Below are 22430 nucleotides of genomic sequence, written 5' to 3' on the forward strand. Positions count from 1 at the left end.
TGTACGTATCTCACTTTAACTCATTCATCGCTCTGATTGGGGGAAAAGCTGAATGTGTCGAGATCGTTTGGGTTCAAGGCCTAATTTGTTTCATTTGATCTTCAGTCTTTAGCTTCTTATCATTGTTTTTTATTAGGAAATGTCAGTAATTAGTAAACGATACCAACACACACACAAACACATACGCCTCCGTCCTCGCTATGTCCTGCGCCGCCGCCGTGTGTCCTGTGTGTTCAAGCCCTTTGAACTGAGAGCCACTGAATGTGTTTAAGGCTTCACTGCATGACGAGTGTGTGTGTGTGTGTTTGTGTGTGTGTAAGTGTGTGTGTGTGTGTGTGTGTAGGTGTGTAGAGAGACGTGTTGTGACAAAGGCCGTACTGTGACATATTGCATAAGTCGCCGCCATCACCTCCGTTGTGGTGTTAGAGTTAACCATCAAAGCTAAGTCTTATTAGCATCCTTAGTTATCACAGTTAGGACTGAGCAACACTAATTCATTCCCTGCGTGTGTGAGAGACAGAGATCAGAGTGAAAGACACAAGTGCAAGTCGACAAGTATATCAGAGTGTGTGTGTGTGTGTGTGTGTATAAATGTGTGTGTGTGCGCGTGTGGCTGCCCTCAGAAGGGGGTTTGTAGGTGTGTGTATTGCTGCGACCGCGTGGAGGGCGGGGTGTTGGGGGAGGGGCTGTTGGGCAGGCGGGAGGAAGGGGAGGAGTCGGAGAGCTGCAGCTCCTCCAGCTTCTTCAAGTACTCGTCTCTGAGCGCCAGCAGCTCCTTGTAGCGCTGCTCCACCGGGCTCTGCTGCTGGGGACACACACACACACACACAAACATAATGCAAAAATGAAACAGATAGCAAAACAAATGTAAATAGATTGAAGTCAAGGTTTAAATCTAAATGTAACCGGCCTCTTAAAACCTACTTTTGCAGATTTATTTTCATCATCTTAATGTTTTTCTGACGTCTTTTATTCCCTTTTTTGTTGTTTTGAATTGGAAGAGCCACAATTTATAGAGAAAAGTTAAGATAAATAGTTTTATAAGTACGGTATTTGAATTTAATAGTTCAGAGCGCTCCTTTAGTTTGAGTATTTAGACAATGTCACCGACAGCTTAGGTGTTCAGATTAGAGCTGCGACGACAAAGGGAGCACAGCAGTTTTTTCTACAGAATGATGGGATGGACGTACTTGAGTTTTATTTTAGTAAACATACATTTTTTTTAACGAATGCATCTCTTTTATTCATTCTCGTAAGAAAACCGACCTTTCTTGCATCTCATGAGGATTTGACACCCTGAAGGAAAGCCACAATATGAATTGTTTTTGTTTAACCTTATTGTCTTTATTTTATCCCTCACTGTCTGAAATATTGTCCATTTTTATTGTTTTTATTTTCTATTCTTATTCAACTGCTCTTACTTGTTTTATATTTCTTTGACTTTTTATCCCTTATCTTGTATAATTCATTTTATCTCCTCTTATCTCGTAAATGCATTGTTACATCATAACATTAATCAAGAGTTCAAAAGGGTAGATGCCCTGCACAGCTCAGAACTTCACATTAGTGCCGGTGGTGTCAGGAAAGCAGCCCATAGTGGAAAGAAGAGGTTCCACAGCACATAATGTACAGTAGTAACTTTAATGTAATTTGTTGGTTAAAAGCTTGGCAACGCATTTCGCCACACAGGCTTCATCAATCCCATAACAGTCAGTCCATATCAGCTGGTTTTTATAGGCTGATCATTTTGAAATCATGAGATTTAACTGCTGATGCGTATCTATTGGTAATTGATGCCAATTGGCTCCTACTAGCCCCTTGTCAGCTGCTGCCGATTCCCCTGATTGCAGTAGCAGCCTATAAAAACCAGCTGATATGGACTGACTGTGATGAGCCTGTGTGGCGAAATGCGTTGCCAAGCTTTTAACCAATAATAAATTATATTAAAAAGTTACTACATTATGTGCGGTGGAACCTCTTCTTTCTTTCATAACGTTCGTGTTGTCAGGTTCTTGTATTGACTGTGTTGTTTGGGCTTTTATAGGTTTTATTTCACCGTCCCTGCAGAAGGAACCACATCTTGACCACGTGACATCATGACGACAGAAAACTGAAACACTGACTCATAATATTTAGATGTTAATCTCTATATAATTATTAACAGTTAAGATCAAGACGTCCCGTTGACCAGGCGTCTCAAACATGTTTTTCTCAGTAAATCTGACTTTAACTTTTTTAACTTCCTGTTTGTTATGATCCGTTGCCGTAGTGATAACAATCCCCGATCGCTGACTGAGGAGCTTCTGCTTTCTCTGGTTTCTCACCAGGGTTATGTGAGTTTATCTGAAGTGGTGCTTTCATTTCAGAACGACTTAACTGCAAACTGAGGCTCACATTATATCAAAGAGCGTTTTTAAAATGTATTTACTTTTTCTTAAGTTTTCAGTTAAGTGTAGGTTTTTTGGTCTTCATTTATAATGCATGAATAGTCATTAATATGTAGTTTATTATATACATACTAATGAGTATTCATGTGTTATGATAAATTCAGTATTTATTAATGCTTAACTAATGCTTAATAGTGTGTACTTATTATAACAGGGTATATACAGAAATCTTGAAGTTAATTTTAAAACCTTTTTAAGACTTTTTCAAGACCTTCTCAATATTTTTTAATACCTCACCGCCACTTCAAGCTGTAACCATTTACATCAGTGACACTTTTAATTTAACAGTTTTAGTTTGTGATAAAGACTATAGACCACTATGATACAACAGAATTCAAAATAGGCTAGGACAATAAATAAAAAGGCAGAGTTTATCAAAAAACAAAACAAAAAACATTGCTCCACTCTCAAAAAACAAAAACAACAATCTTCTTTTCTATTTTATGTACCGGTTCATCTTTGTTTTTTAATAAAATGAATAAATTCACACACTTTCACAATGTGTTTTAGGACTCAAACTCTTGGACAGCTAATTCAGAAAAAATACCTTCAATGTTTAAGACTTTATAAAGCCGTGAAAAGACTTTTTAATACTTTTTAAGGGTCTTCATTTTCCCAAAATTGATTTATCACCTTTTAATACTTTTCAAGACCCCGCGGATACCCTGTATAAAGTGTTGGTGTTTTCTCTTCTCTCTCCTCCTCCTACCTGCTGTCGGATGCGTGGGTTCCAGCGGATGTAGTAGGTGACCCAGAGCTCCAGGTGGCGCATGCTGGCGACGGGGTAGAGGACGCGTCCGGACTCGGGGGTGTAGAAGGGGTTCAGGTAACTGTCCATCTTACTGTTGACCAGGGACCAGAGGGACACCGCCTTCGACCTCACCTCCTGACCCAGACAGAGACAGAGACACGTCAGTAAAAAACACAGGTGCAGGTGTGAGCTACAGCAGGTTACAGCTGTTCCAGATGTTACAGCTGTTCCAGATGTTCCCGGTGTTCTTACGTGCTGGTCTCTGGCGCTCTCGCAGTTGTAGAGGAAAGTCCCGAAGCGACAGCTGTACAGGTGATCCAGGATGGTCAGCAGGAGGCGCTCGTTGAACTCAAAGGCTGTGGGGAACTGAAGAAGAGGAGTAATGGTAGTTTATTCAATCTTGTGCACAAATTGTTACAGTCAGTCAGGCATCAATCAACAATCAATCAACATTCAATAATGCATTCCTTAATTCATCAAGGTGTAGGCTGAAGCTGTTCAGCTTCTAAGTGCCTACTGTTTAATTCTTCATGTCAGTTCAACCTTTGGAGCTCTTTATGGTTTCAGTGCAACAGAAAGTAGCAGAAGTCTTATCAACAGACGAAGCCAAAATAAATAGACAGTATTAAAGCTGCAGTCAAATCTGAAATGATCAGTCCGATTATTAACCATTAACCGATAAGATTACAACGCTTGCGGGAGCAATCAAATTTTTTTTTAACCTTTAAATATACACGTGCGCTGTGACAGCTGATCAGCGCCACATCCACTGAGCTCTGTCTCAGCTGATCGCGCTCATATGGAGGTTAGATCGTCCAGGGTTTTCTGTGGAGTTTTTCCTCAGTCAATGTGAGGGTCTAAGGACAGAGGATGTTATGATCAGTGTTGGGTATAGTTACTTTTGAAAGTAGTACTGAGAGCCGGCCCGGGCTGCTTGTTGCTGCTGGAGAAGCAGGTCCGTACGTGGAGCTGATTCATGTAAATGGGCCCTTAAATTGGATGTGGATTTTTTTTGCGGTCGATAGAAGCTTATCACCAACGCAGAGTGTTTTTACCGTTATGTTCTTGTCCTTTTCGCCGGCGAATTGAAACGCACACACACAGGCAACGTAGGTCGGCAGGACACAGACGCATCACAGCGCTGCGCCTCGGCTGACACATCCGCAGGTTGCACAGTAGTCTGTCTGACAAAAAGCAGGCTGCAGTCGGGATTTTCATTTCCTTATCCGGCGAAAAGTAACGGATTACTTTTTTAAAAAAATAACTAAGTTACTGATTGCTCAACTCACGAAACTAACGCGTTACGTTACACGTTACTCGAAAAAAGTAATTAAAGTACTCTAACGCGTTACTTTGTAACGCGTTACCCACAACACTGGTTATGATGCCATGTAAAGCCCTTTGAGACAAACTGTAAAAAATGGGCTGGACAAATAAAATTGCCTTGCCTTGCCTTGCCAGTGTTGAACTGCTTTTATACAAAGTGCAGCCAAACACCAGGCTGAAGGAACAGCAGAGCTCCTCTGTGGAGCTGCAGGTGAACCGGCTGGAGAGCAGCGACATCCTCTTTTTCTTTTTTTTTTGCAGCGCCGTTGTTACAGGTGACACATACTGTCAGTCCTCCTGTGTAATTTATAGCTGTGAAATATGACTGAAGGCACGTGGAAGTCTGTATGTCTCAACAACATAAGGAGCTAATAAAAAAATAAATAACCGATAGTATTAATCGGTCAAAGTTCTTGTTAATGGTTAATGGTTAAACAGTTAATCATCTGCATCCCTAGTCCGGTTTATAGCTCTCTATCACACTATGTTTTCATGTTTTTTAAAAACTGTGTTATGTTTTTGCTTTGTTTGAAATTCCACAGCTTCACCCGAGCCACAGAGATACCAAACCCAGATAAAACCACCTATTTACATTAAAACGTCCGATTCCCCTCAGAAACATTCAATCTGATCCATGAACACATCGACACATCAGTGTTGAGAGTTTTTGAAGGCAGCGGAGAGGAGGAAGAGCAGGGAGGAGGAGGAGGAAGAGGAGGAGAGAGAGCCTGGTGGAGCAGCAGGTTCAAACCCACGGCCCACGTCCAGTGAGTCAGACCGGTTCAGAGTTTAACACGCTCATCAATCCAGCTCAGAACCAGTCTGATGTGGATCAATACATCTGTCCACATCTGCTTTATCATGTCAGGACACTGTGTTGGTCACAGAGGACAGACCTGCGAGTACATGTTTTGTTTTGTCTTTTTTCCTCTGAGCTCTCGACATCATTGAAACTGAATCCACGAGAGTTCGATAACGGCTTAATAAAATGAAACGTGTGCACTTTCCTGCTTCATATGCAAAGAAATTCAGTCAAAATCAGTTGTTTTTTAGCCAATCGACAAAGAGAGACGAGGTCGACTCACCTGTTTAGTCATCTGCCAAACGCAGTCTATGAACTGGACGAAGATGGGGGATCTGTCCTGGTCCGCGTGGTTCTTGTCTCCGTGACCTATCCTCTACAAACACAGACAATAAACAGGAAGATGAATCATTTATAAATAAATACATTTCTATAAATTTCTATTGATATGTTTTATTAGTTGCTATTTATTTTATTTATCAGTCTTCATCCAGTCTTTTATTTTTTTATATAGTTCTTATCATGCACTTATACTGTGATTTTATTCTGCCTCATGTTATTGTATGTACTGGTCTGTGTTTTAATTGTTTCTTAATTGTCTGGATGAGCGAGAGACACCTGAATTTCCCTACTGGGATTAATAAAGTATCTATCTATCTATCTATCTATCTATCTATCTATCTATCTATCTATCTATCTATCTATCTATCTATCTATCTATCTATCTATCTATCTATCTATCTATCTATCTATCTATCTATCTATCTATCTATCTATCTATCTATCTCAATCAATTTCTTCCAAACTGAACAGAAGTGAAGATGATATCTGAGAAACTGTGACTTACCGAGGCAAATTTGTGTCCGAAGCTGATCCACTCCTTCTCTATCAGCACCTGCAACACAAGTTCATCCCATCAGGTTTGTTTTAACTGAAGCTCATGGAGCCTCTGAAGGTGTTTAGTTGTTGCCGTGTGTTTGACCTCTGACCTGGAAGCCTCGGAGCGTGCGGAAGTGGCTGTCCAGCATCAACATGGCCAGAGAGGTGAGCTGAGCGGTGCGGTCCCAGCCGTCGCTGCAGTGGACCACCACCGAGTTCCCACTGGAGACCTTGTCTGCTACCTGGATGGCTCCCGACAGAACCAGCTGCTCCAACACACAACAGAGTCCAGATTAAAGACAATAGGACGAATCTCCTTGTTGTTTACAACTACTTCCGGGTAGAAAACCGGCATTCGAACAATAGTGACGGACGAGAGTTTCGCTATATATATCTAATTTTTCATGTCACTATATCGCCGTTTAGACTAATCTGATGTTTGTAAAGTCTATAAAACCAATGATTGGACAAACATTACTATTTACGTGTGCACATTTTTGTAATTAGTCATGGTAATCATAGATTACTGGGCTAACGGTTAGCTACCTGTTTAACTTTAATAACTCAGTGACTCAATAAACAATCCATGAAAAAATATTTTCTCCAGTGAATGTCTTATGGCGCATTTCCACTAGCACGGTTCGGCTCGGTACGGCACGGCTCGGCGCGCTATTGCGTGTTTCCACTAGCACGCAGTACCTGCAACCGGGTACAGTTTTGGTATCACCTCAGCCCTGGTTCCAAGCGAGCCGAAGCGTTACTAAAACGTGACGTCAGCCGACTGCCTTCCACTGATTGGCCGATGAGTGTCGTCACTGGAAGCGTCATAACCACTCGACGACCGACAACAGAAATGTTCCTGCTGAAGCTGTTATTACCAGAGAATTTCTAATATTTAGACTGGCTCTGTTATTACGTGACTTTATTAAGTTTTAATATTTTTTCATGCGAGAAAGTAACTGTTTAGATCCCCATGTGCGGTTAGTTTATCCAAACGACGGCTGTTTAGAAGTTTGCCCCGATGTTTTTCGGAGAAGTGAAGCTCCAGGTCCGAGCAGCGACCGCGACATCACAGAGGCAGCAGCCCCGGCTCCTGACGTGCTCCGCCGGCCAGCCTACCACCGTCACCCCGAGGAGAACAGACCGCTAATTAACTTCCCCGATGGCTTTTTAGAGGTTTACCACCGGCTGGTTAAACTCTTAAATGTTGGTCTCATTGATTAAATCTAACAATTGTGGCTGTAGCAGCAGTTTGTTTGTGGTTAGAAAGAAGAGCAGCACTGCCTTGGGTTCTGTACGCACAGAAAACACCACATTTACATCAATAAATAAATGTTTTACAATGAACCAGGCCGATCTCGGAGCTGGCAAGACTCTCCGGTAAGGCATATTGAAAATTAAATGCCGTTATGGGGACGAGAGCAATCAAAACGGCGGTTTAAAGCTGGCTACAGCGAGGGTAGGTTCACTTCCTGTTTACAAAGTAAAAGCACCAGTTCTATCGTAATGGCTTTCCTTATGATAAAAGGCAACAGGTGTTTTATTTTGTGAAAATAACCGGAAGTGCGTTGCTCACTACGGCTAGCTTTAGTAACGCCGACTTCGTTGAAACAAAATTGTAAACAGCTGGTATTTTGTCAGTTTTTCAACACGTTGGGGATCTAAACGACTACTTTCTCGCCTGAAAATGTTTCAAATGTTGCTAAAGTTATATATTTACAGAGTTTAGAGCGTTGCTCGGCGCCGTGTAAATGACGTCATGGCGGCACTAGTGATACTCAGTTGTAATGGAAACACAACCAAACCGAGCCGAGCCGTGCCGTGCCGAGCCGTATCGAGCCGAGCCGTGCTAGTGGAAATGCGCCATTAGTTACAACATGATTGAGCTAACTGGAGCAGTTTCATGTTGCTGATATTTTCTAGACACAGTGATTCCCCCAAACTGAATAAATACAACGCATAGCAACACAAAACACACACACAGAAATAGTAATGTTTCTTCAATCATTTCAGATTTGTCTAAACGGTGATAGGGCGTGAAAAATATGATATATATAGCTATACTCTCGTTTGTTACTATTGATCTCATTCAAATTACGTGCTGGTTTTCACAACAAGGCGATTCGGTCTATAAGAACATGATGATGAAGCTGCAGCTGGATGAACAGAGGGTTTTAACGTGTAGACGGACTCTGAGTCCTGCTCTCTGACCTTGACATGTTCTAGCCAGTGTGTGGACTCTAGACTGGACAGCCAGTGGGACTCCTCCACGTTGGGGTAGACGATGTCTTTGAGCTTCTTCAGGGACTCCCTCATGACGTGGATGTTCTGGATGTCCAGGAAGATCAGCTCCGCGTTCTGGTACTCGTCGCCCTCGTAGCCTCCACCGGTCGCCTGAGGACCACACACACCATGAGGAGAAGAAGAGCAAGAACAAGAAGGTCTTCTTCAACAATAAACTTTAGAGATACTTCAAGAAATAAAGGTCTAAGGGTGTTTTCAGACCTGTGGTTCGTTTGCTTTGTTCGATTCAGCGGCTACCGATACAATTGTGTCTTTTGGGTCATTTGTGTTGACACGGTAACAGTCCCAAGTGGTCCATTGGCCAGAAATCTTACCTGGAAGGAGGTGGGGGTTAACGGAAAACAAAAAACATGGAACAGAGGTCTCAATGGGCCTGAAAATAAAAATCCAATCCGGTCCGAAACGCTGTTGAAGCCCGGACCCAATCCGAGTCATTTGTGTATATTTTTGGCCCGAACCCGACCAGAACATGGCCCAAAAAAAGCCAACCGAAGTCATTGTCGGTATTTATTTTCGGCCCGAACCAGCATGCCCGATTGTTGAGAACCATTGAAGATCAGCAGCGTGTTGCGTCGGTTGAGTTGATAATGTTCTAACTGCAAGCGAACCGCTCCAGGAAACAAGCCCAGACCACCCCGTCTGAGCGATCTCGGCTCGCTAGTTTTATTCCGCATTGGAGCGTGATTGCTTTGTTCACATATGAACCAAACGAACCGAACAACCGGAACAACTGCTCCAAACAAACCAGGTCTGAATACACCCTAAGAGAAGATGCTGGCCAAATGGTGACCGTCTCGTTTGACGTTGGCCTTCTTCTACCATATCCTCCAAAGGCTACCACCCCCTGATCTCCAACATATCTCAAGTTCTTCTGCTCTAACCTTGTTGGCCACGGCGTTGACGTTGGGCCTGGCGTCGTAGATGGTGAGCTTGGGCGTTTCGTTCGCCTCCCTGATCATGTCCAGGTAGCGCTCGTCGTCCTTGTTCCTCTTGCCGGACATGCCGACCAGAGGCTGGCTGCAGCGGACGATCACGGCCTGGTTCTCCCGGTGGATCCACGACAGAACCTGAGGAGCAAAAACACAGAAGGACTTCAGAACTAAAAACCCTTCAAGCTTCAAGAACATCAGAGAAACAGCCTCTAGTTTCTGTGGAACGTCTTTGACCATTGTTGGGTTGGACCGACTGTTTAGTCCTGTGAACCACCTCAAACACGTTGGTAGTTCTAGATCTAGAGTTGGTCCCTGTTGGAGACTGGTTGGTATCTAGGAACTTTGTTGAAGAACTCAAGTCTTCAACATCCTTTCGGTAGAAAGTCTTTGACCATTGTTGGGTCTGACTGACTGTTTGGACCTGAGAAACATCTCAAACACTTTGGTAGTTCTAGATCTAGAGTCAGTCCCTTTTGGGGACGGTATCTATGAACCTTGTTGAAGAACTCAAGTCTTCAACATCCTTTCTGTAGAAAGTCTTTGAGGTGGTTCTCAGGTCCAAACAGTCAGTCCAACCCAACAATGATCAAAGACTTTGGTAGTTCTAGATCTAGAGTCGCTCCCTGTTGGACACTGGTTGGTATCTATCAACCTTGTTGAAGAACTCAAGTCTTCAACATCCTTTCTGTAAAAAGTCTTTGACCATCGTTGGGTCAGACTGACTGTTTGGACCTGAGAACCATCTCAAACACTTTGGTAGGTCTAGATCTAGAGTCGGCCCCTTTTGGGGATGGTATCTACGAGCCGTGTTGAAGGACTCAAGTCTTCAACATCCTTTCTGTAGAAAGTCTTTGACCATTGTTGGGTCAGACTGACTGTTTGGACCTGAGAACCACCTCAAACACTTTGGTAGTTCTAGATCTAGAGTTGGTCCCTGTTGGAGACTGGTTGGTTTCTATAAACCCTGTTGAAGGACTCAAGTCTTCAACATGCTGAGGTTTAAAAACACAGTCAGGACAGACTCTCACCTGACTGTAAACATCTGAGATTACTAACATGGTGATAGAAACTGTTGTAGTTCTGTTTTGGAGTCAAAACAAGAGGACAGACCATGACTGAGTTTCGGGTACAGCAACAAAATATGAAACCCAAACTTCTTCACACACAACTCTCAGTTTTGTTTCTGCTCTGTAGTATGGTGACTGTCATTTCAGTATTTCGATATTTCTGTGATATAATTCAGTTGCCAGACGAGTTTCTGAAGCCTGATATCCGTTATTCCCATGAGCCAGAAACCTTCAGGTACATGAAGCCTGATTTACGGTGATTATTATTATTAGATGTTCTGTAGTTGAGGCGCTGTAGCTCACCGGGATGCGTCCTCTGGACCTGAAGGTGGCCACTCTCCGCAGGTCTTCCTCTTTGCTCTTGAAGGGCACGGCCAGCACAGTGGGGTAGGTGTCGCACAGCTCGTAGTTCTTATTGATGAACGTGATGCGCCACTTGTTGTTGGGTAGACCCTACAAGAGACAATCAATAGAGCCGTCAGTGTTCAGACCTGTTTTCCTGTTTTATCAATAGTAAATATACATTAAATCAATGTCCTAATCAATTTGTCCCAATGTCTGGGACCTGGGACTCCCACATCGGTATAAAGATCTGAAGGGACCTTTTGGTTTAGAGGTGAAAGGTCTTCAAGAACTGAAAAGACGTCCAGTTGCCTTCAAATTTGGCACCTAATGACGTTTCTAAGTAATTTAACCCTGTGGCTTTACATGACTGAGGTTTACAATTACACATAAATAAATCATGTTTTGTTAGTTTGGTTTTAACACAGCACAGTGACATGAAATGGGTTTGAAGGTTTGTCCCAACTAGGGGTGTAAGGAAACATTGATACCGTAAAAATATTGCAATATTTCATGACATGACAATGTAGCAATTCTTTGAAGCTCTGTATCCAAAGTTTATCAATAATTTGCATGGTGACGGTGGATTTGTGTTGTATTTGAGCCTCCAACCAATGGTCCTTCATTCAGGTTGCACAATAACTAGTACTATGAAGAAATACAAACACAGGTTCAACTGTTCTGAGCCTGAATGTATGCAAATAAACTATATTTGTTGAGATTCTTGTCAATACACAAATATAATCCCAACACAGTGTCGTCCTCACCTGGCGTCTGAACTCCTCTATGGGTTTGTAGATGTTCCAGCCGTTTTCTCCGTACTTCTCCTGACTCACGTAGGCAAACAGAGGCTGCACAGAAGCACACATATAAACACACACAGTCAGTTTGATCAGATCTATGAATCATCTTCATTGTTTGTTCTTCTACCCATCTTGTATGTGTTGGTTTTATACGGCAGCTGCCTCGGCCAGGTCTCGCTTGCATAAGAGATTTCTGATCTCAATAATCATACTTAAATAAAGGTGAATAAATAAAATTGTTGGACTTCCGCTGTGACATCATGAAAAGATCAAACATTCAAGATATTCAAGTTATAATAGCACAAAACAGAAGAGCAGTAACTCCTCAGGCTGGAGCTCGATCAATGACTCTAATGGTTGTAATGGTTTATAATAAAATGGACATTTGATTAAATATAAACTCTACAGGATATCTTTGTTGTCACAGTCAGACTCTGAACCCGTCGATGGACAACCTGTGTGTCCGTCCATCCGGTTCTTGTGGACGCAGCATCTCAGCAACATCTTGAAGGAACTCTTTTCAAACATCTCTCAAGCTTTCAGAAGGACTCGAGAACGAACTGATCGGATTTTAAAGAATTTGGTGCATTAACCGGAGTTGACGATGGTTTAACTAGATCTTAGTGGTCACATTTCAGAGGTCAAGATGGATGGATCCAGACTTTAGAGGCAGGTTTTGTTCTGATGATCCAGATGAGACAGTTTCATGTCTGTCCTGTGGTCTGTTGTAGAAGATGAACAAGACTTTTATTTCTGTTCAGAGATGAACCTCCTCCTCCTCCTCCTCCATCATGAAGCTCAGAGCTTGGCCGACGTCCAGCGGAGCCTGGAGGTCGTTAGCAGCAGTGGTGGACAGTAACGGAGTACATTTACTTGAGTACTGTACTTAAGTACATATCCAGAGGATTTGTACTTTACTTGAGTATTATAATTCTTTGGTACTTATTACTCTTACTTGAATACATTTCCAAGACAAATATTTTTACTTTTACTTGAGTTAATTTCTAGAAAGGCTGAAAAGTACTCGTTACTTTTCAAAGAAGGAAACCCTAACCCCTAACAGCAGCACATCAGTGCAGCTGGTTTCAAAGAGTTCATTCTCAGAAACAAGAGTTAAAAGCTCCTTAAATTCATTTAGAAAAAAATAGAGTAATTCATTGATGTGAAAAATAAGAAATTTACTCTTACTCTTACTTTTACTTAAAGTAAATTTAAAAGCATGTACTTTTGGATACTTAAGTACCTTTAAAAGCAAGTACTTTTTTACTCTTACTCGAGTAACATGTCGACTGAGCTACTTTTACTTGTAACTTGAGTAAATTTTGACCAGTAGTATTTGTACCCTTACTCAAGTACTGGGGTCGAGTACTCTGTCCATCTCTGGTTAGCAGAGCGAACACTAACGGTTTCCATCGTCTCTTTAAGCCTCAACCAGAGACAGAAGAGGAGGAAGAAGAAGAAGCAGTGAAGGCTCTAACACCGGTTTGATCTCACACACACAGATATCAGCAGGCAGATGTAGCTGCAGTGTGGGCGGGCAGGTGTGTGTGTGTGTGTGTGTGTGTGTGTCATCTCTGCTTTTCAGCATTAGCATGAGGCCTGGGTGATGAAGCAGTCGGAGGTCGGCCGCTGCTATAAATAAACACACGGAGCTCTGGCGCTCATCATGAAGACGGTGGAGGCGGCGGCGGCAGCGGTGGCTCACACGGAGCAGAAACAGGTGTGGAGCCACATCTGTGTCATGTGACCTGGTGTCTGCGACGTGATTGGACCGTGACTCACCAGACCGTGGGAGAGGGGGAAGGCGTGTCGGAAGAGCAGCTCGAAGATGTCTCGTCTGCTGTGGCCTTCCTGCTTCAGGGCGAACCGCAAGTTCCTCATGTCCTGACAACACACACAGGTAACACACAATATTACTAACAACAACACACACAGAGATAGTGCTGGTGTACAGAGGGGTTTATTTGTGTTTTGAATCAATTGATATTTGTGTTAAATGCAATAAAAAACAGGGGGAAATTAAAAAGGTTACAAATCTAAGTGTCTATAAATATTATAAATATAAAACATCCACCCATAATATAATGGAGAGAATTTAATATCTTCATACAGACCAAACCAAATATCAATATTTATATAATATTATCAATATACAATATTATTACTTATATTAGCTTTTTATGTTTCAGGTCTGTATAGATAAATATATTGTTGCATTTTAAGTTTCTGTATGTAACTCAGGAATCAGCAACTTGTATAATATGGCAAACAAATACATAATAAATATAAAATAATCATAATAACACATTATTACTATTATTATTAATAAGTCATAAAAACTGGATCTGAAGCATCTAATTGTATCACCTTGATCTCATTTTTCATTTTCCTTTATTTGTTCGAGAGGGACAGTGTACTTTAATGAACATTTTAAAAAGATAAAATGTAAATGCACCCAATTATAACCAATAGTCCACTTTGCTGCTGTAACACTGCAAATACACAAAATGTGGGACTAGTAAAGTTCTCTATGTCATATATTATATTACACTGTTTAATAATATTGATTATTGTTTAATATTGGCTCAGAGAGAAGATACAGATGTTTGGTCGCGTTAAGTGGAAAAATAAAAATCACATTTCAAAATAATACTTGAGCAGAAACACTGTGTTTCCTGTTAATAACTAAATTATAGATATTAATACTAAAGCACACACACACACACACACACACACCTTGCAGGTGATGTCCAGGCCGTAGGAGTTTTCTCCTCGGCTCGAGGCTCCGCCCATCTTCTCCACCCGACCGATGGCGCCCAGAGGAACGTCCAGTGTCAACGCCACATCCTGCAACACACACACACACACACACACACACACAATGACACGTCGCCACGTCAGCCAATCAAATCCTGTGCACTCAGTAAAAATGACAGAGGTTTGTTGAAAGGCAAAAAGAAAATCATGTTTCCTCTTGATTGATCTCTTAATCTGTAGTAAGTTTCAGTATTGATCGTTCTCCTGAGCTCCAGTTGATTATTGTTGTTGTGGATTCACTGAACGACTGAATGAGTTTCTGTTCTCAGTGTTTACATGAGTCAGTCGGAGGTGTGGTTCACACAGGATCAGGATGGAAACACGTCGGTCTGAGCCGCCAGGAAAAATCCTGTTTGACCTGACGCACACACACACACACACAAACAGACACACACACAAACAGACAAACTTACAGTGTCTGAGCTCTTGAAGTAGAGTCTGTAGTTGGTGATCAACACTTTTCCTTTCACGGCTCCGCTGAATGGACAGATGTAGATGATGTCTTTATCTGAAAACACAAACATGACACTTTGTTTTATTTTTTTATTCTATCATTAAACTAAAAACTACTTTTTGTTTTTCAAAATGCTTCATTATTTAAATCATTTTCCATTTCATCTTATCTAAACTATCAAACTAAGCTTCAAAGGAACAAAGTGTAAAAGTCGTAGTTAAACGAGTTCACAGTGTCATAAAACTGTCACAGTAACAGTCAATGGTCAAATTAGGATGTAATAAAGTAGTAAAAACAGTAAAAACAACTCATACACTATACTTTATACTTGAGTAGGTTCTGTGGCTACTGCAAAAATATAAAAACCTAATATTTTAAATATTTGATGACACACAACTAAAAGAAGTCATGATTTTTGGGCGCAAGTAGTAAAAAAGTAGTGGTAGTAATCCATATTAGTAGTATTAGTAGAAGCTGTAGTAGTATTAATAGTATAAGTAGACCAGTAGGAGTGGTGGGGCGGCATGGTGGCACAGTGGTTAGCATTTGTCGCCTGTCAGCAAGCAGGTTCTATGTTCGATTCCAGTGGTAGGTTGGAGTAGAAGTTATATTAGGCCAGTACTGATAGTAGTAGTAATAATAGTAGAGGCAGCAAAATGGGAGTACTGTCAGAAGTAGTAGCAGTAAGTAGAAGTAACAGTGGGCGTAGACGTAGAGTGGTATGGCGGCACGGTGGTACAGTGGTTAGTACTGTTGCCTCTGAGCAAGAAGGTTCGATTCCAAGGGGTAGGTGGTAGTGGAAGTAACATTAGACCATTGGCAACCAGTAGTAGTTAATAGTACTAGTAGCAGCAGAAGTATGGTAGTAGTACTAGTTACTTGTAGTAGTGGTAGTAACTGTAGGTAGCAGTAGAGGTAATGGTAGGGTGGCATGGTGGCACAGTGGTTACTGTAGCTCAGTGTTTGATTCCAGGGGTAGGTGGTATAAGTAATATTAGTAGTATTAGGCCAGTAGCAATAGTAGTTAATAGTATTTGTAGTAGCAGTAATCGTAGGTAGGTAGTAGTAGATTAATACTTATTAGTACTAGTAGAAGTAATAGTAGGTTAGTAGCAGTACGTAGCACCAAAGATACTCTATTACTATCAAGATACCCAATTACAAGCTACTCCAGTGATATAAATAGGTTCAGCTACACTTCCTGTCTCCTAAAGTGGGCGTGGTCACCGTCCCGCCGCCTCGTGTTGTGAACGTGTGTGTGGATTTATAAAAGTTGTTAGTAGAGGAAAGTGAGATATTTATGTTTTTCTTATGATAACATTAAATATTTACAAAGCCAACAGTCATATTTAGAATTATGAAAATTAATTAGCGCGGACATTAGCGAGTGTCAAAGTTCATTTTCTACTGATGTATCGGTCTAAATTTTGACATTTTAGTGTCAAAATGTTCAGAAGAGATGCGGCTTGTGAAAAAATTGTCCAATATTGACTGTGGGGCGAAAAGAATCGACCATAATCTGTGTTAGACTCAACACCTGCAGCTAGTCTCCAAAAAGGGGCGGAGTCATGGAGAAACCCACATGACACAGAAACGGGGAACTGAGTCAGAGCGGAGCGTCTTGGTTTCTAAACCATCTTTGGTGAAACTTCAGAGTAGTCGTGGTTAACAGCAGCAGGAAGTGGAAGTAATAGTAGGGTTGTAGGGTGGTACAGCGGTTCAGTGGTTAGCAGCACTGCTACTCCTCGAAAAAGTAAAGTTCTGTGTTCGAATCTAGGTGAAAGTGGAAGTACTGGTGGTATCAGTAGTAGTAGCAGCAGATTAATAGTTATTAGTACTAGTAGACAAGGCAGCTTTATTTATATAGCAGATTTCGTACCAAAGGGGCAACTCAATTGTGCTTTATATAAAAACAAAACATTAAACAGTAAGAATTGGAAACAGGAAACATTAAAAACTTTGTACTGTTGATAATATTTGACCTTGATATATAAAAATTAAATTATGCCAATAAAAACAGTTAAAAAAAAAAAAAAAAAAAAGGAAACATTAAAAACATACATTTTTTAAGAATTAAAATAAAACCCCAAAATAGTAAAAATTGGAAACATTAAACATACAAGTAGAAGTGATAGTCGGAGTTAATAGTAGCTACTGGTGGGAGTATTGGAGGAAGTGGTAGCAGTAGTAGTTGACAGTAGTATTAATATCGGTTGGTACTGGTATTGGCATTGGTATTGGTAGTAGTTGTAGTATTGGTATTGGTTGTAGTAGCATTAGCATTGGTATTGGTGGTAGTAGTAGTAGTATTGGTATTGGTATTAGTAGTAGTATTGGTATTGGTTGTAGTAGCATTAGTATTGGTATTGGTGGTAGTTGTAGTATTGGTATTGGTATTAGTATTAGTAGCAGTAGTAGATGTATTGGTAGGGTTGTAGGGTGTGTACAGTATGTGTGTGGGTGTGTATATGTTTGTGTGTGTGGGTATGTATGTCTGTCCATATGTCTATGTATGTGAGTGAGTGTGTATGTAATTGTGTATCTGTGTGTATAGTTGTGGGGGTGGGAGGTTTGGGGTTTTCACGGTGTTTTGAATTGTTTTGTTTTGTTTTGTTTTTATCCTCTGTGAGGCACTTTGTGTTACATTGTATGAAAAGTGCCATATAAATAAAGTTGATTTGATTTGATTTGGTATTGGTATTGGCAGTAGTATTGGAATTGGTATTGGTATCAGTAGTAGCAGTAGTAGTAGTATTGGTATTGGTAGTAGCATTAGCATTAGCATATGTATTATTATTAGTAGTAGAAGTAACTGTACCTGAGATCCTCTCCTCTCCAGGCAGCAGAGTGACGTCTGCTAACAACTCCATCTTCAGAGACTCTCTGGAGGTCTGCACACACACACACACACACACACACACACAGTTATTTAAGCAATATAATGAGCATATACCACGGACTGGAGTCATATATTGCTTTTATAAAACGGTTACGAATAAAGGCAATATAAAAGAGGGATACGCAATCAATTTCATGTAGTTTTATTCAACCAGAAATACATATTATCCAATAAAATAGCCTCACTGTGGAAAAAATAGTCCCACCTCTCCAGACGTTAGCTCCAAGTAGCTCTGCATCTCCTCTTTTCCTCCGCATTTTTTCAGGTGAAAGTCACTGCTCAATCCACTCTACCATTGTTAACCCTCTGGAGGTGAAAGTTCACCTTAAACATGTGAATTCAACTACTTTAGTCCATTTTTTAACATCGTAAAAACATCAGCTGTATTTGCTACGGACTGCAACAGTCCGTTGTCATGGATACATGACAACGACTTCCATTCATATCAGTCATACGTGCCTGACGCGGAGTGATAGCCTATGCTGTGATAAGGCTTTAGAATAGTAGCCGTGGTATATGCTCATTATACCACGGTTAACAACCAATCAGATCGCCGGATTTCACCTTTCCGTTTTATAAATATCATTAAAGTATTCATGTAAACCTGACGGCGCCCCCTGCAGCCGTGGAGTGTAACTACGGCTACGGCGCGGTTGAAGTTACTCACACTGGAGATGTTGTGTGTGTCCAAGGCATTGGAGTTGTAGACTGAGACTGGTGAGGCCATAGCTCAGGGAGGAGGAGGAGGAGGAGGAGGAGGAGGCGCTTCCACAGGCTGACGGACACACACAGAGAGAGGGAGGTGTTACATACATGATCAAAGACCAATAGTTCAATATCTGAGATCCTAATCAGCAAATCTGTGGTTAAATATAAACTAATAATAACATATAATCAGCTTCATTGAACTGCGACTGAGATATAAAAGGACTCGTTTGACATAAAGAAAAGCAAGAAGAAAAAGGGAACAAACAGTTTCTAAATGAGCGACAGGAAACAGTCCGATCAACTCAGTGATTAGCGATCAACAACACACCGACAGTGACAGTGGACGGTTCCTCAGGGCCCATTGACCTTTGACCTCTGACCTCCAGCTACAGACTGTTGGGAGTATGAGGTCAGGTGAACAGCAGGTGTTCGGTGGCTGTTGTGGTGAGTTAAACGCAGCGCTGCACCGTCATGTTACCAAACCAGTGGAACCAGTTTGTGGTCAGTCGCTCGCACCAGATGAATGAAAACAGGCCTGGGAGTGAGTCAGAAAAACTCCCATAATGCAACTCTTCTGGCATTATTTATCCTGACTTATCCCACCCTTTTATTTTTTTTTAATTATATATTTTGGGCTTTTTTTTTTACTTTATTTTAGACTGGAGGAATGACTGCACCAAGGATCGTCTAGGTCGGGAGTCAAACCGGCGATCATACTTTTACTTTCACTTCTTTTCTCTTCTTTTTTTTTTTACCATTTCTGTCAATTATATTTGTGACTTTGTTAAAAAGTGAAGTTTAAATGAAGTTTGTTATCAAAACGCCCACATTTACCTGGTTTAATAAAGAAACTTTCCTCCATAGACCATTAAATGACTGAAAATCTGTGATCAAATCAATTAATCAATGAATCAATACATTTTTCCTCTAGTACCAAAATAAAACTGGATTAACTGTGTTAAAAAAAACTTTAAATGAAACCTTTATGGAGCAGAAACGACAGCAGGATCGAGCATCAACAGAAAATCAAATGTCTAAAATCCACCACCACTACACTGTGACCTGACACCAGCAGCAGCAGCAGGGGCTCATGTGGCACCAGTTTGATTCCCAGCCAGCGGCACCATTTGCCACCCATCAATCCCTCTCCGTTCACTTCCTGTCTCTTCGTCTTCTATTCTCAAATTAAAGCCATAAACATGTATAAAGAAAATATCTCGCTCCCCGCTGAGCCGCTCTGACTCATCACAGCAAAACCTGCCAGAATACTTACAGCCATTTTTGTTTGTCATTTCATTTTTTCCATCCAAGTTTGTATTATTTTTTTATTTTTCTATCAGGGTGTTGCTGGTAAACACACGGCGGTCGGACTCGGTGGCGTCGAAGGCCTGAATCCATCATCGACTGATAATTAATCTGCTGCTGCTTCGACCTTCACACACAAGGTCACAGAGAGAGTGGCTGGTTTACTGAAGCACTTGAATGCACCATCAAGGTTTGAATCCCATAATGCACAAACATAGATATATATATGATGCACAAAAAGCATCAAGTCAAAGTTCTCAGGAGGACGTTGCTGCTGCTGCATCATCACCTGCACACGTTGCCGGCGGCGACCAGAGGCCTGAAACTTCCTGCATCACGACCGTGTCGAGTTTATAAACCCCAACATGAAACCAGAGGAGAGAGTCTCTGCTTCCTCATTCTCATAAACGCCTCTGACGGCAGCGTGAAGGGCTCACCGCCGCCACCATTTTATTTATAGTCGACTTCATCTCGACTGTTTTTTTTAATTTTATTTTATGTATTTATTTTTGGTAACGAAGACGAACAGAGCAGAACGAGCTTGAACGCATCACAGCTTCCTGCAGCGGGTCAGAGGTGGACGGTAGGCTACTGCACAGGTAAACAGCACCTGCTCTGACGGAGGAGAGAAGCTGTAACCATGGTAACTGCACATTAAGAAGATGTCACCTCGGAGGTAAATGACACTAAAAAAAAAAAAGAAAGAAAAGAAAAGAAAACGACGTTGCAAATGTGACAGAAGCTTTTTTTTTTTTCAGGTTTGCTGTGCTGCAGCAGATCAGAGCTGCTGCCGACGAACCACGATCGATCAATAATATATTGAACGTGCAGATGTATTGATCCGGGTTCCAGTAAATTAAAAAAACAAAAAAAAGCAGCCGCTGGTGCAGCAGAGAAGCTGCAGAGTCTGAACACACTGAGAGAAAACGGAAAATAAAAACCTCAATCATGTAGGCTACTAATTAGGATTTTGATTTCCTTCTCCTCCTCCTTTTTAATAGTAGAAATATAATAATTTATGCTGTTGCTATTGTTGTTAAATTGCTGACAGATAAAAGGAGACTAGTTAGGATTAAAATGTGAATATAAGAGTTGAATGAATTGAAATAAGTATAAAGATGAGGATGGCGCACAATGTTACAGAGAAAACGGAAAATAAAAGGCATCATGTGCTGATTAAGATTTAGATTTTCTTATTATTATCATCATTTACGTTGCTGTTACTATTGTTTAAATTCAGCCAGATAAAAGGACAGAGACTAGTCAGGAATAAAGTGTGAATATTAGAGTTTCATTTTCCATTGAAATAAGTATAAAGATGAGGATGGAGAGAGAAAACGGAAAATAAAAATCACCATGTGACGATTAGGATTTAGATTGTCTTATTATTATCATAATTTACGTTGCTGTTACTATTGTTTAAATTCAGCCAGATAAAAGGATCAAAGTGTCAGGATTAAAGTGTGAATATTAGAGTTTCATTTTCAGTTTAAATGAATAGAAACATAAAGATGCTGATGAAGAAGATGCTGCAGGCCGGAGCTGCTCTGTGACATCACACTGTAACACTAATTTCTAGGGATTTTATCAGCGATCTGCTCATTTTTATGTTAATTTTCCACAGGTAGCATCAAAACAAACATCTGTCCCACATCAGCATCCTCAGCAGCAGCCTGTGACCTTTGCCCTGAGCCTCAGTGATGATGATGATGATGATGATGACTAACACGTATTAAGAGAAAACAGTGACACTTTGACCTCGTGTACTCACACAATAACAACAATAAAAACAGCAGCAACAACAACAAACGCACTGCAGACTACAGTGAGGGAGCTGGACCTGTGTGAACCGGACCAGTTTGGACCAGTTCACCCACTGAGTCCCACGGTGTGCTGTGCTGTGACCCAGTGGTTTTTCACCGGACTGACAGCTCAGCTCTCCCCGGGTTTAGGTGCTCGGAACACGGACTCTCTCCGTCTCAGAGCCCGGTCCGACCCTGGTGGTTCTGTTCCCGGTTCTTCTGCTCTAAACCCTCGGACCCCGCAGGCGGTGTCTGAGCAGAACAAAGCTCCTCCAGCCCCAGCAGCCCCTCAACTCAACTTTTCCAACTTGGCCGCTCCAGCAGCAGCAGCAGCGGCGGTTGCAGCTGTGTTGGAGTTGACCAGGAAATAGCAGAGGCCTAGACGGGGTACACGGCGGCGGCACTTGCTCCAGCCGGAATTCGGGGCTGTTTCGTCGGCCACAGAGCTCGGGAAGCTCCGGGAAGCGGCTCCGGAGGACTCTTAGCGGGGACCGAGAGGGACTCACCGCGGCCAAACGTCGTTACTTACCCGCAAAGTGCGATTCTCCCGCGGCTGAATGTCGATCTGTTTCCCTCAAGCCACAGCAGGAACTTACTCTCGTCACGTGTCCGCCTGTCATGGCGCCCATTGGCTGCTTGTCAAACTACAGCCCGCAAGGCATCATGGGAGACGTAGTTTCCCAGGCGGTTGCCATGTTCCACACTTTGTCATATTATTAGACATGAAAGCCTTTATATATTTTATAAAATAAAATAAATGAGATAAAATTAAAATTAAAATAAATTTATAAA

At 41.6% G+C, this 22430-nt stretch overlaps 1 protein-coding gene across 3 annotated transcripts; it reads right to left on the reverse strand.

The window, feature by feature from the left end:
• Positions 1-289: 289 nt before the first annotated feature.
• On the reverse strand, positions 290-22289 carry mtm1 (myotubularin 1). 3 transcript variants are annotated; one of them, XM_085760167.1, is made up of 16 exons: positions 22145-22289; positions 18491-18552; positions 17743-17815; positions 14884-14978; positions 14390-14500; positions 13436-13537; positions 11618-11701; positions 10812-10961; positions 9391-9576; positions 8417-8599; positions 6316-6471; positions 6174-6221; positions 5610-5702; positions 3451-3564; positions 3157-3333; positions 290-805 (listed from the first exon to the last, which is right to left on the reverse strand). In XM_085760167.1, the coding sequence occupies exons 2-16, from the start codon at positions 18548-18550 to the stop codon at positions 620-622; spliced, it is 1818 nt and encodes a 605-aa protein (XP_085616293.1). In that variant the 5' UTR covers positions 18551-18552; positions 22145-22289; the 3' UTR covers positions 290-619. The 3 variants fall into 3 exon arrangements, with proteins under 3 accessions (XP_085616293.1, XP_085616294.1, XP_085616292.1); XM_085760168.1 differs by having other exon boundaries at positions 290-802; positions 18491-18598; positions 22168-22271; XM_085760166.1 differs by having other exon boundaries at positions 18491-18598; positions 22168-22270.
• Positions 22290-22430: the final 141 nt, after the last annotated feature.

Source organism: Trachurus japonicus, chromosome 18, assembly GCF_045865225.1.
Source record: "Trachurus japonicus isolate A0001 chromosome 18, Traja_1.0".
In the NCBI taxonomy this organism is placed as follows: Eukaryota; Metazoa; Chordata; class Actinopteri; order Carangiformes; family Carangidae; genus Trachurus; species Trachurus japonicus.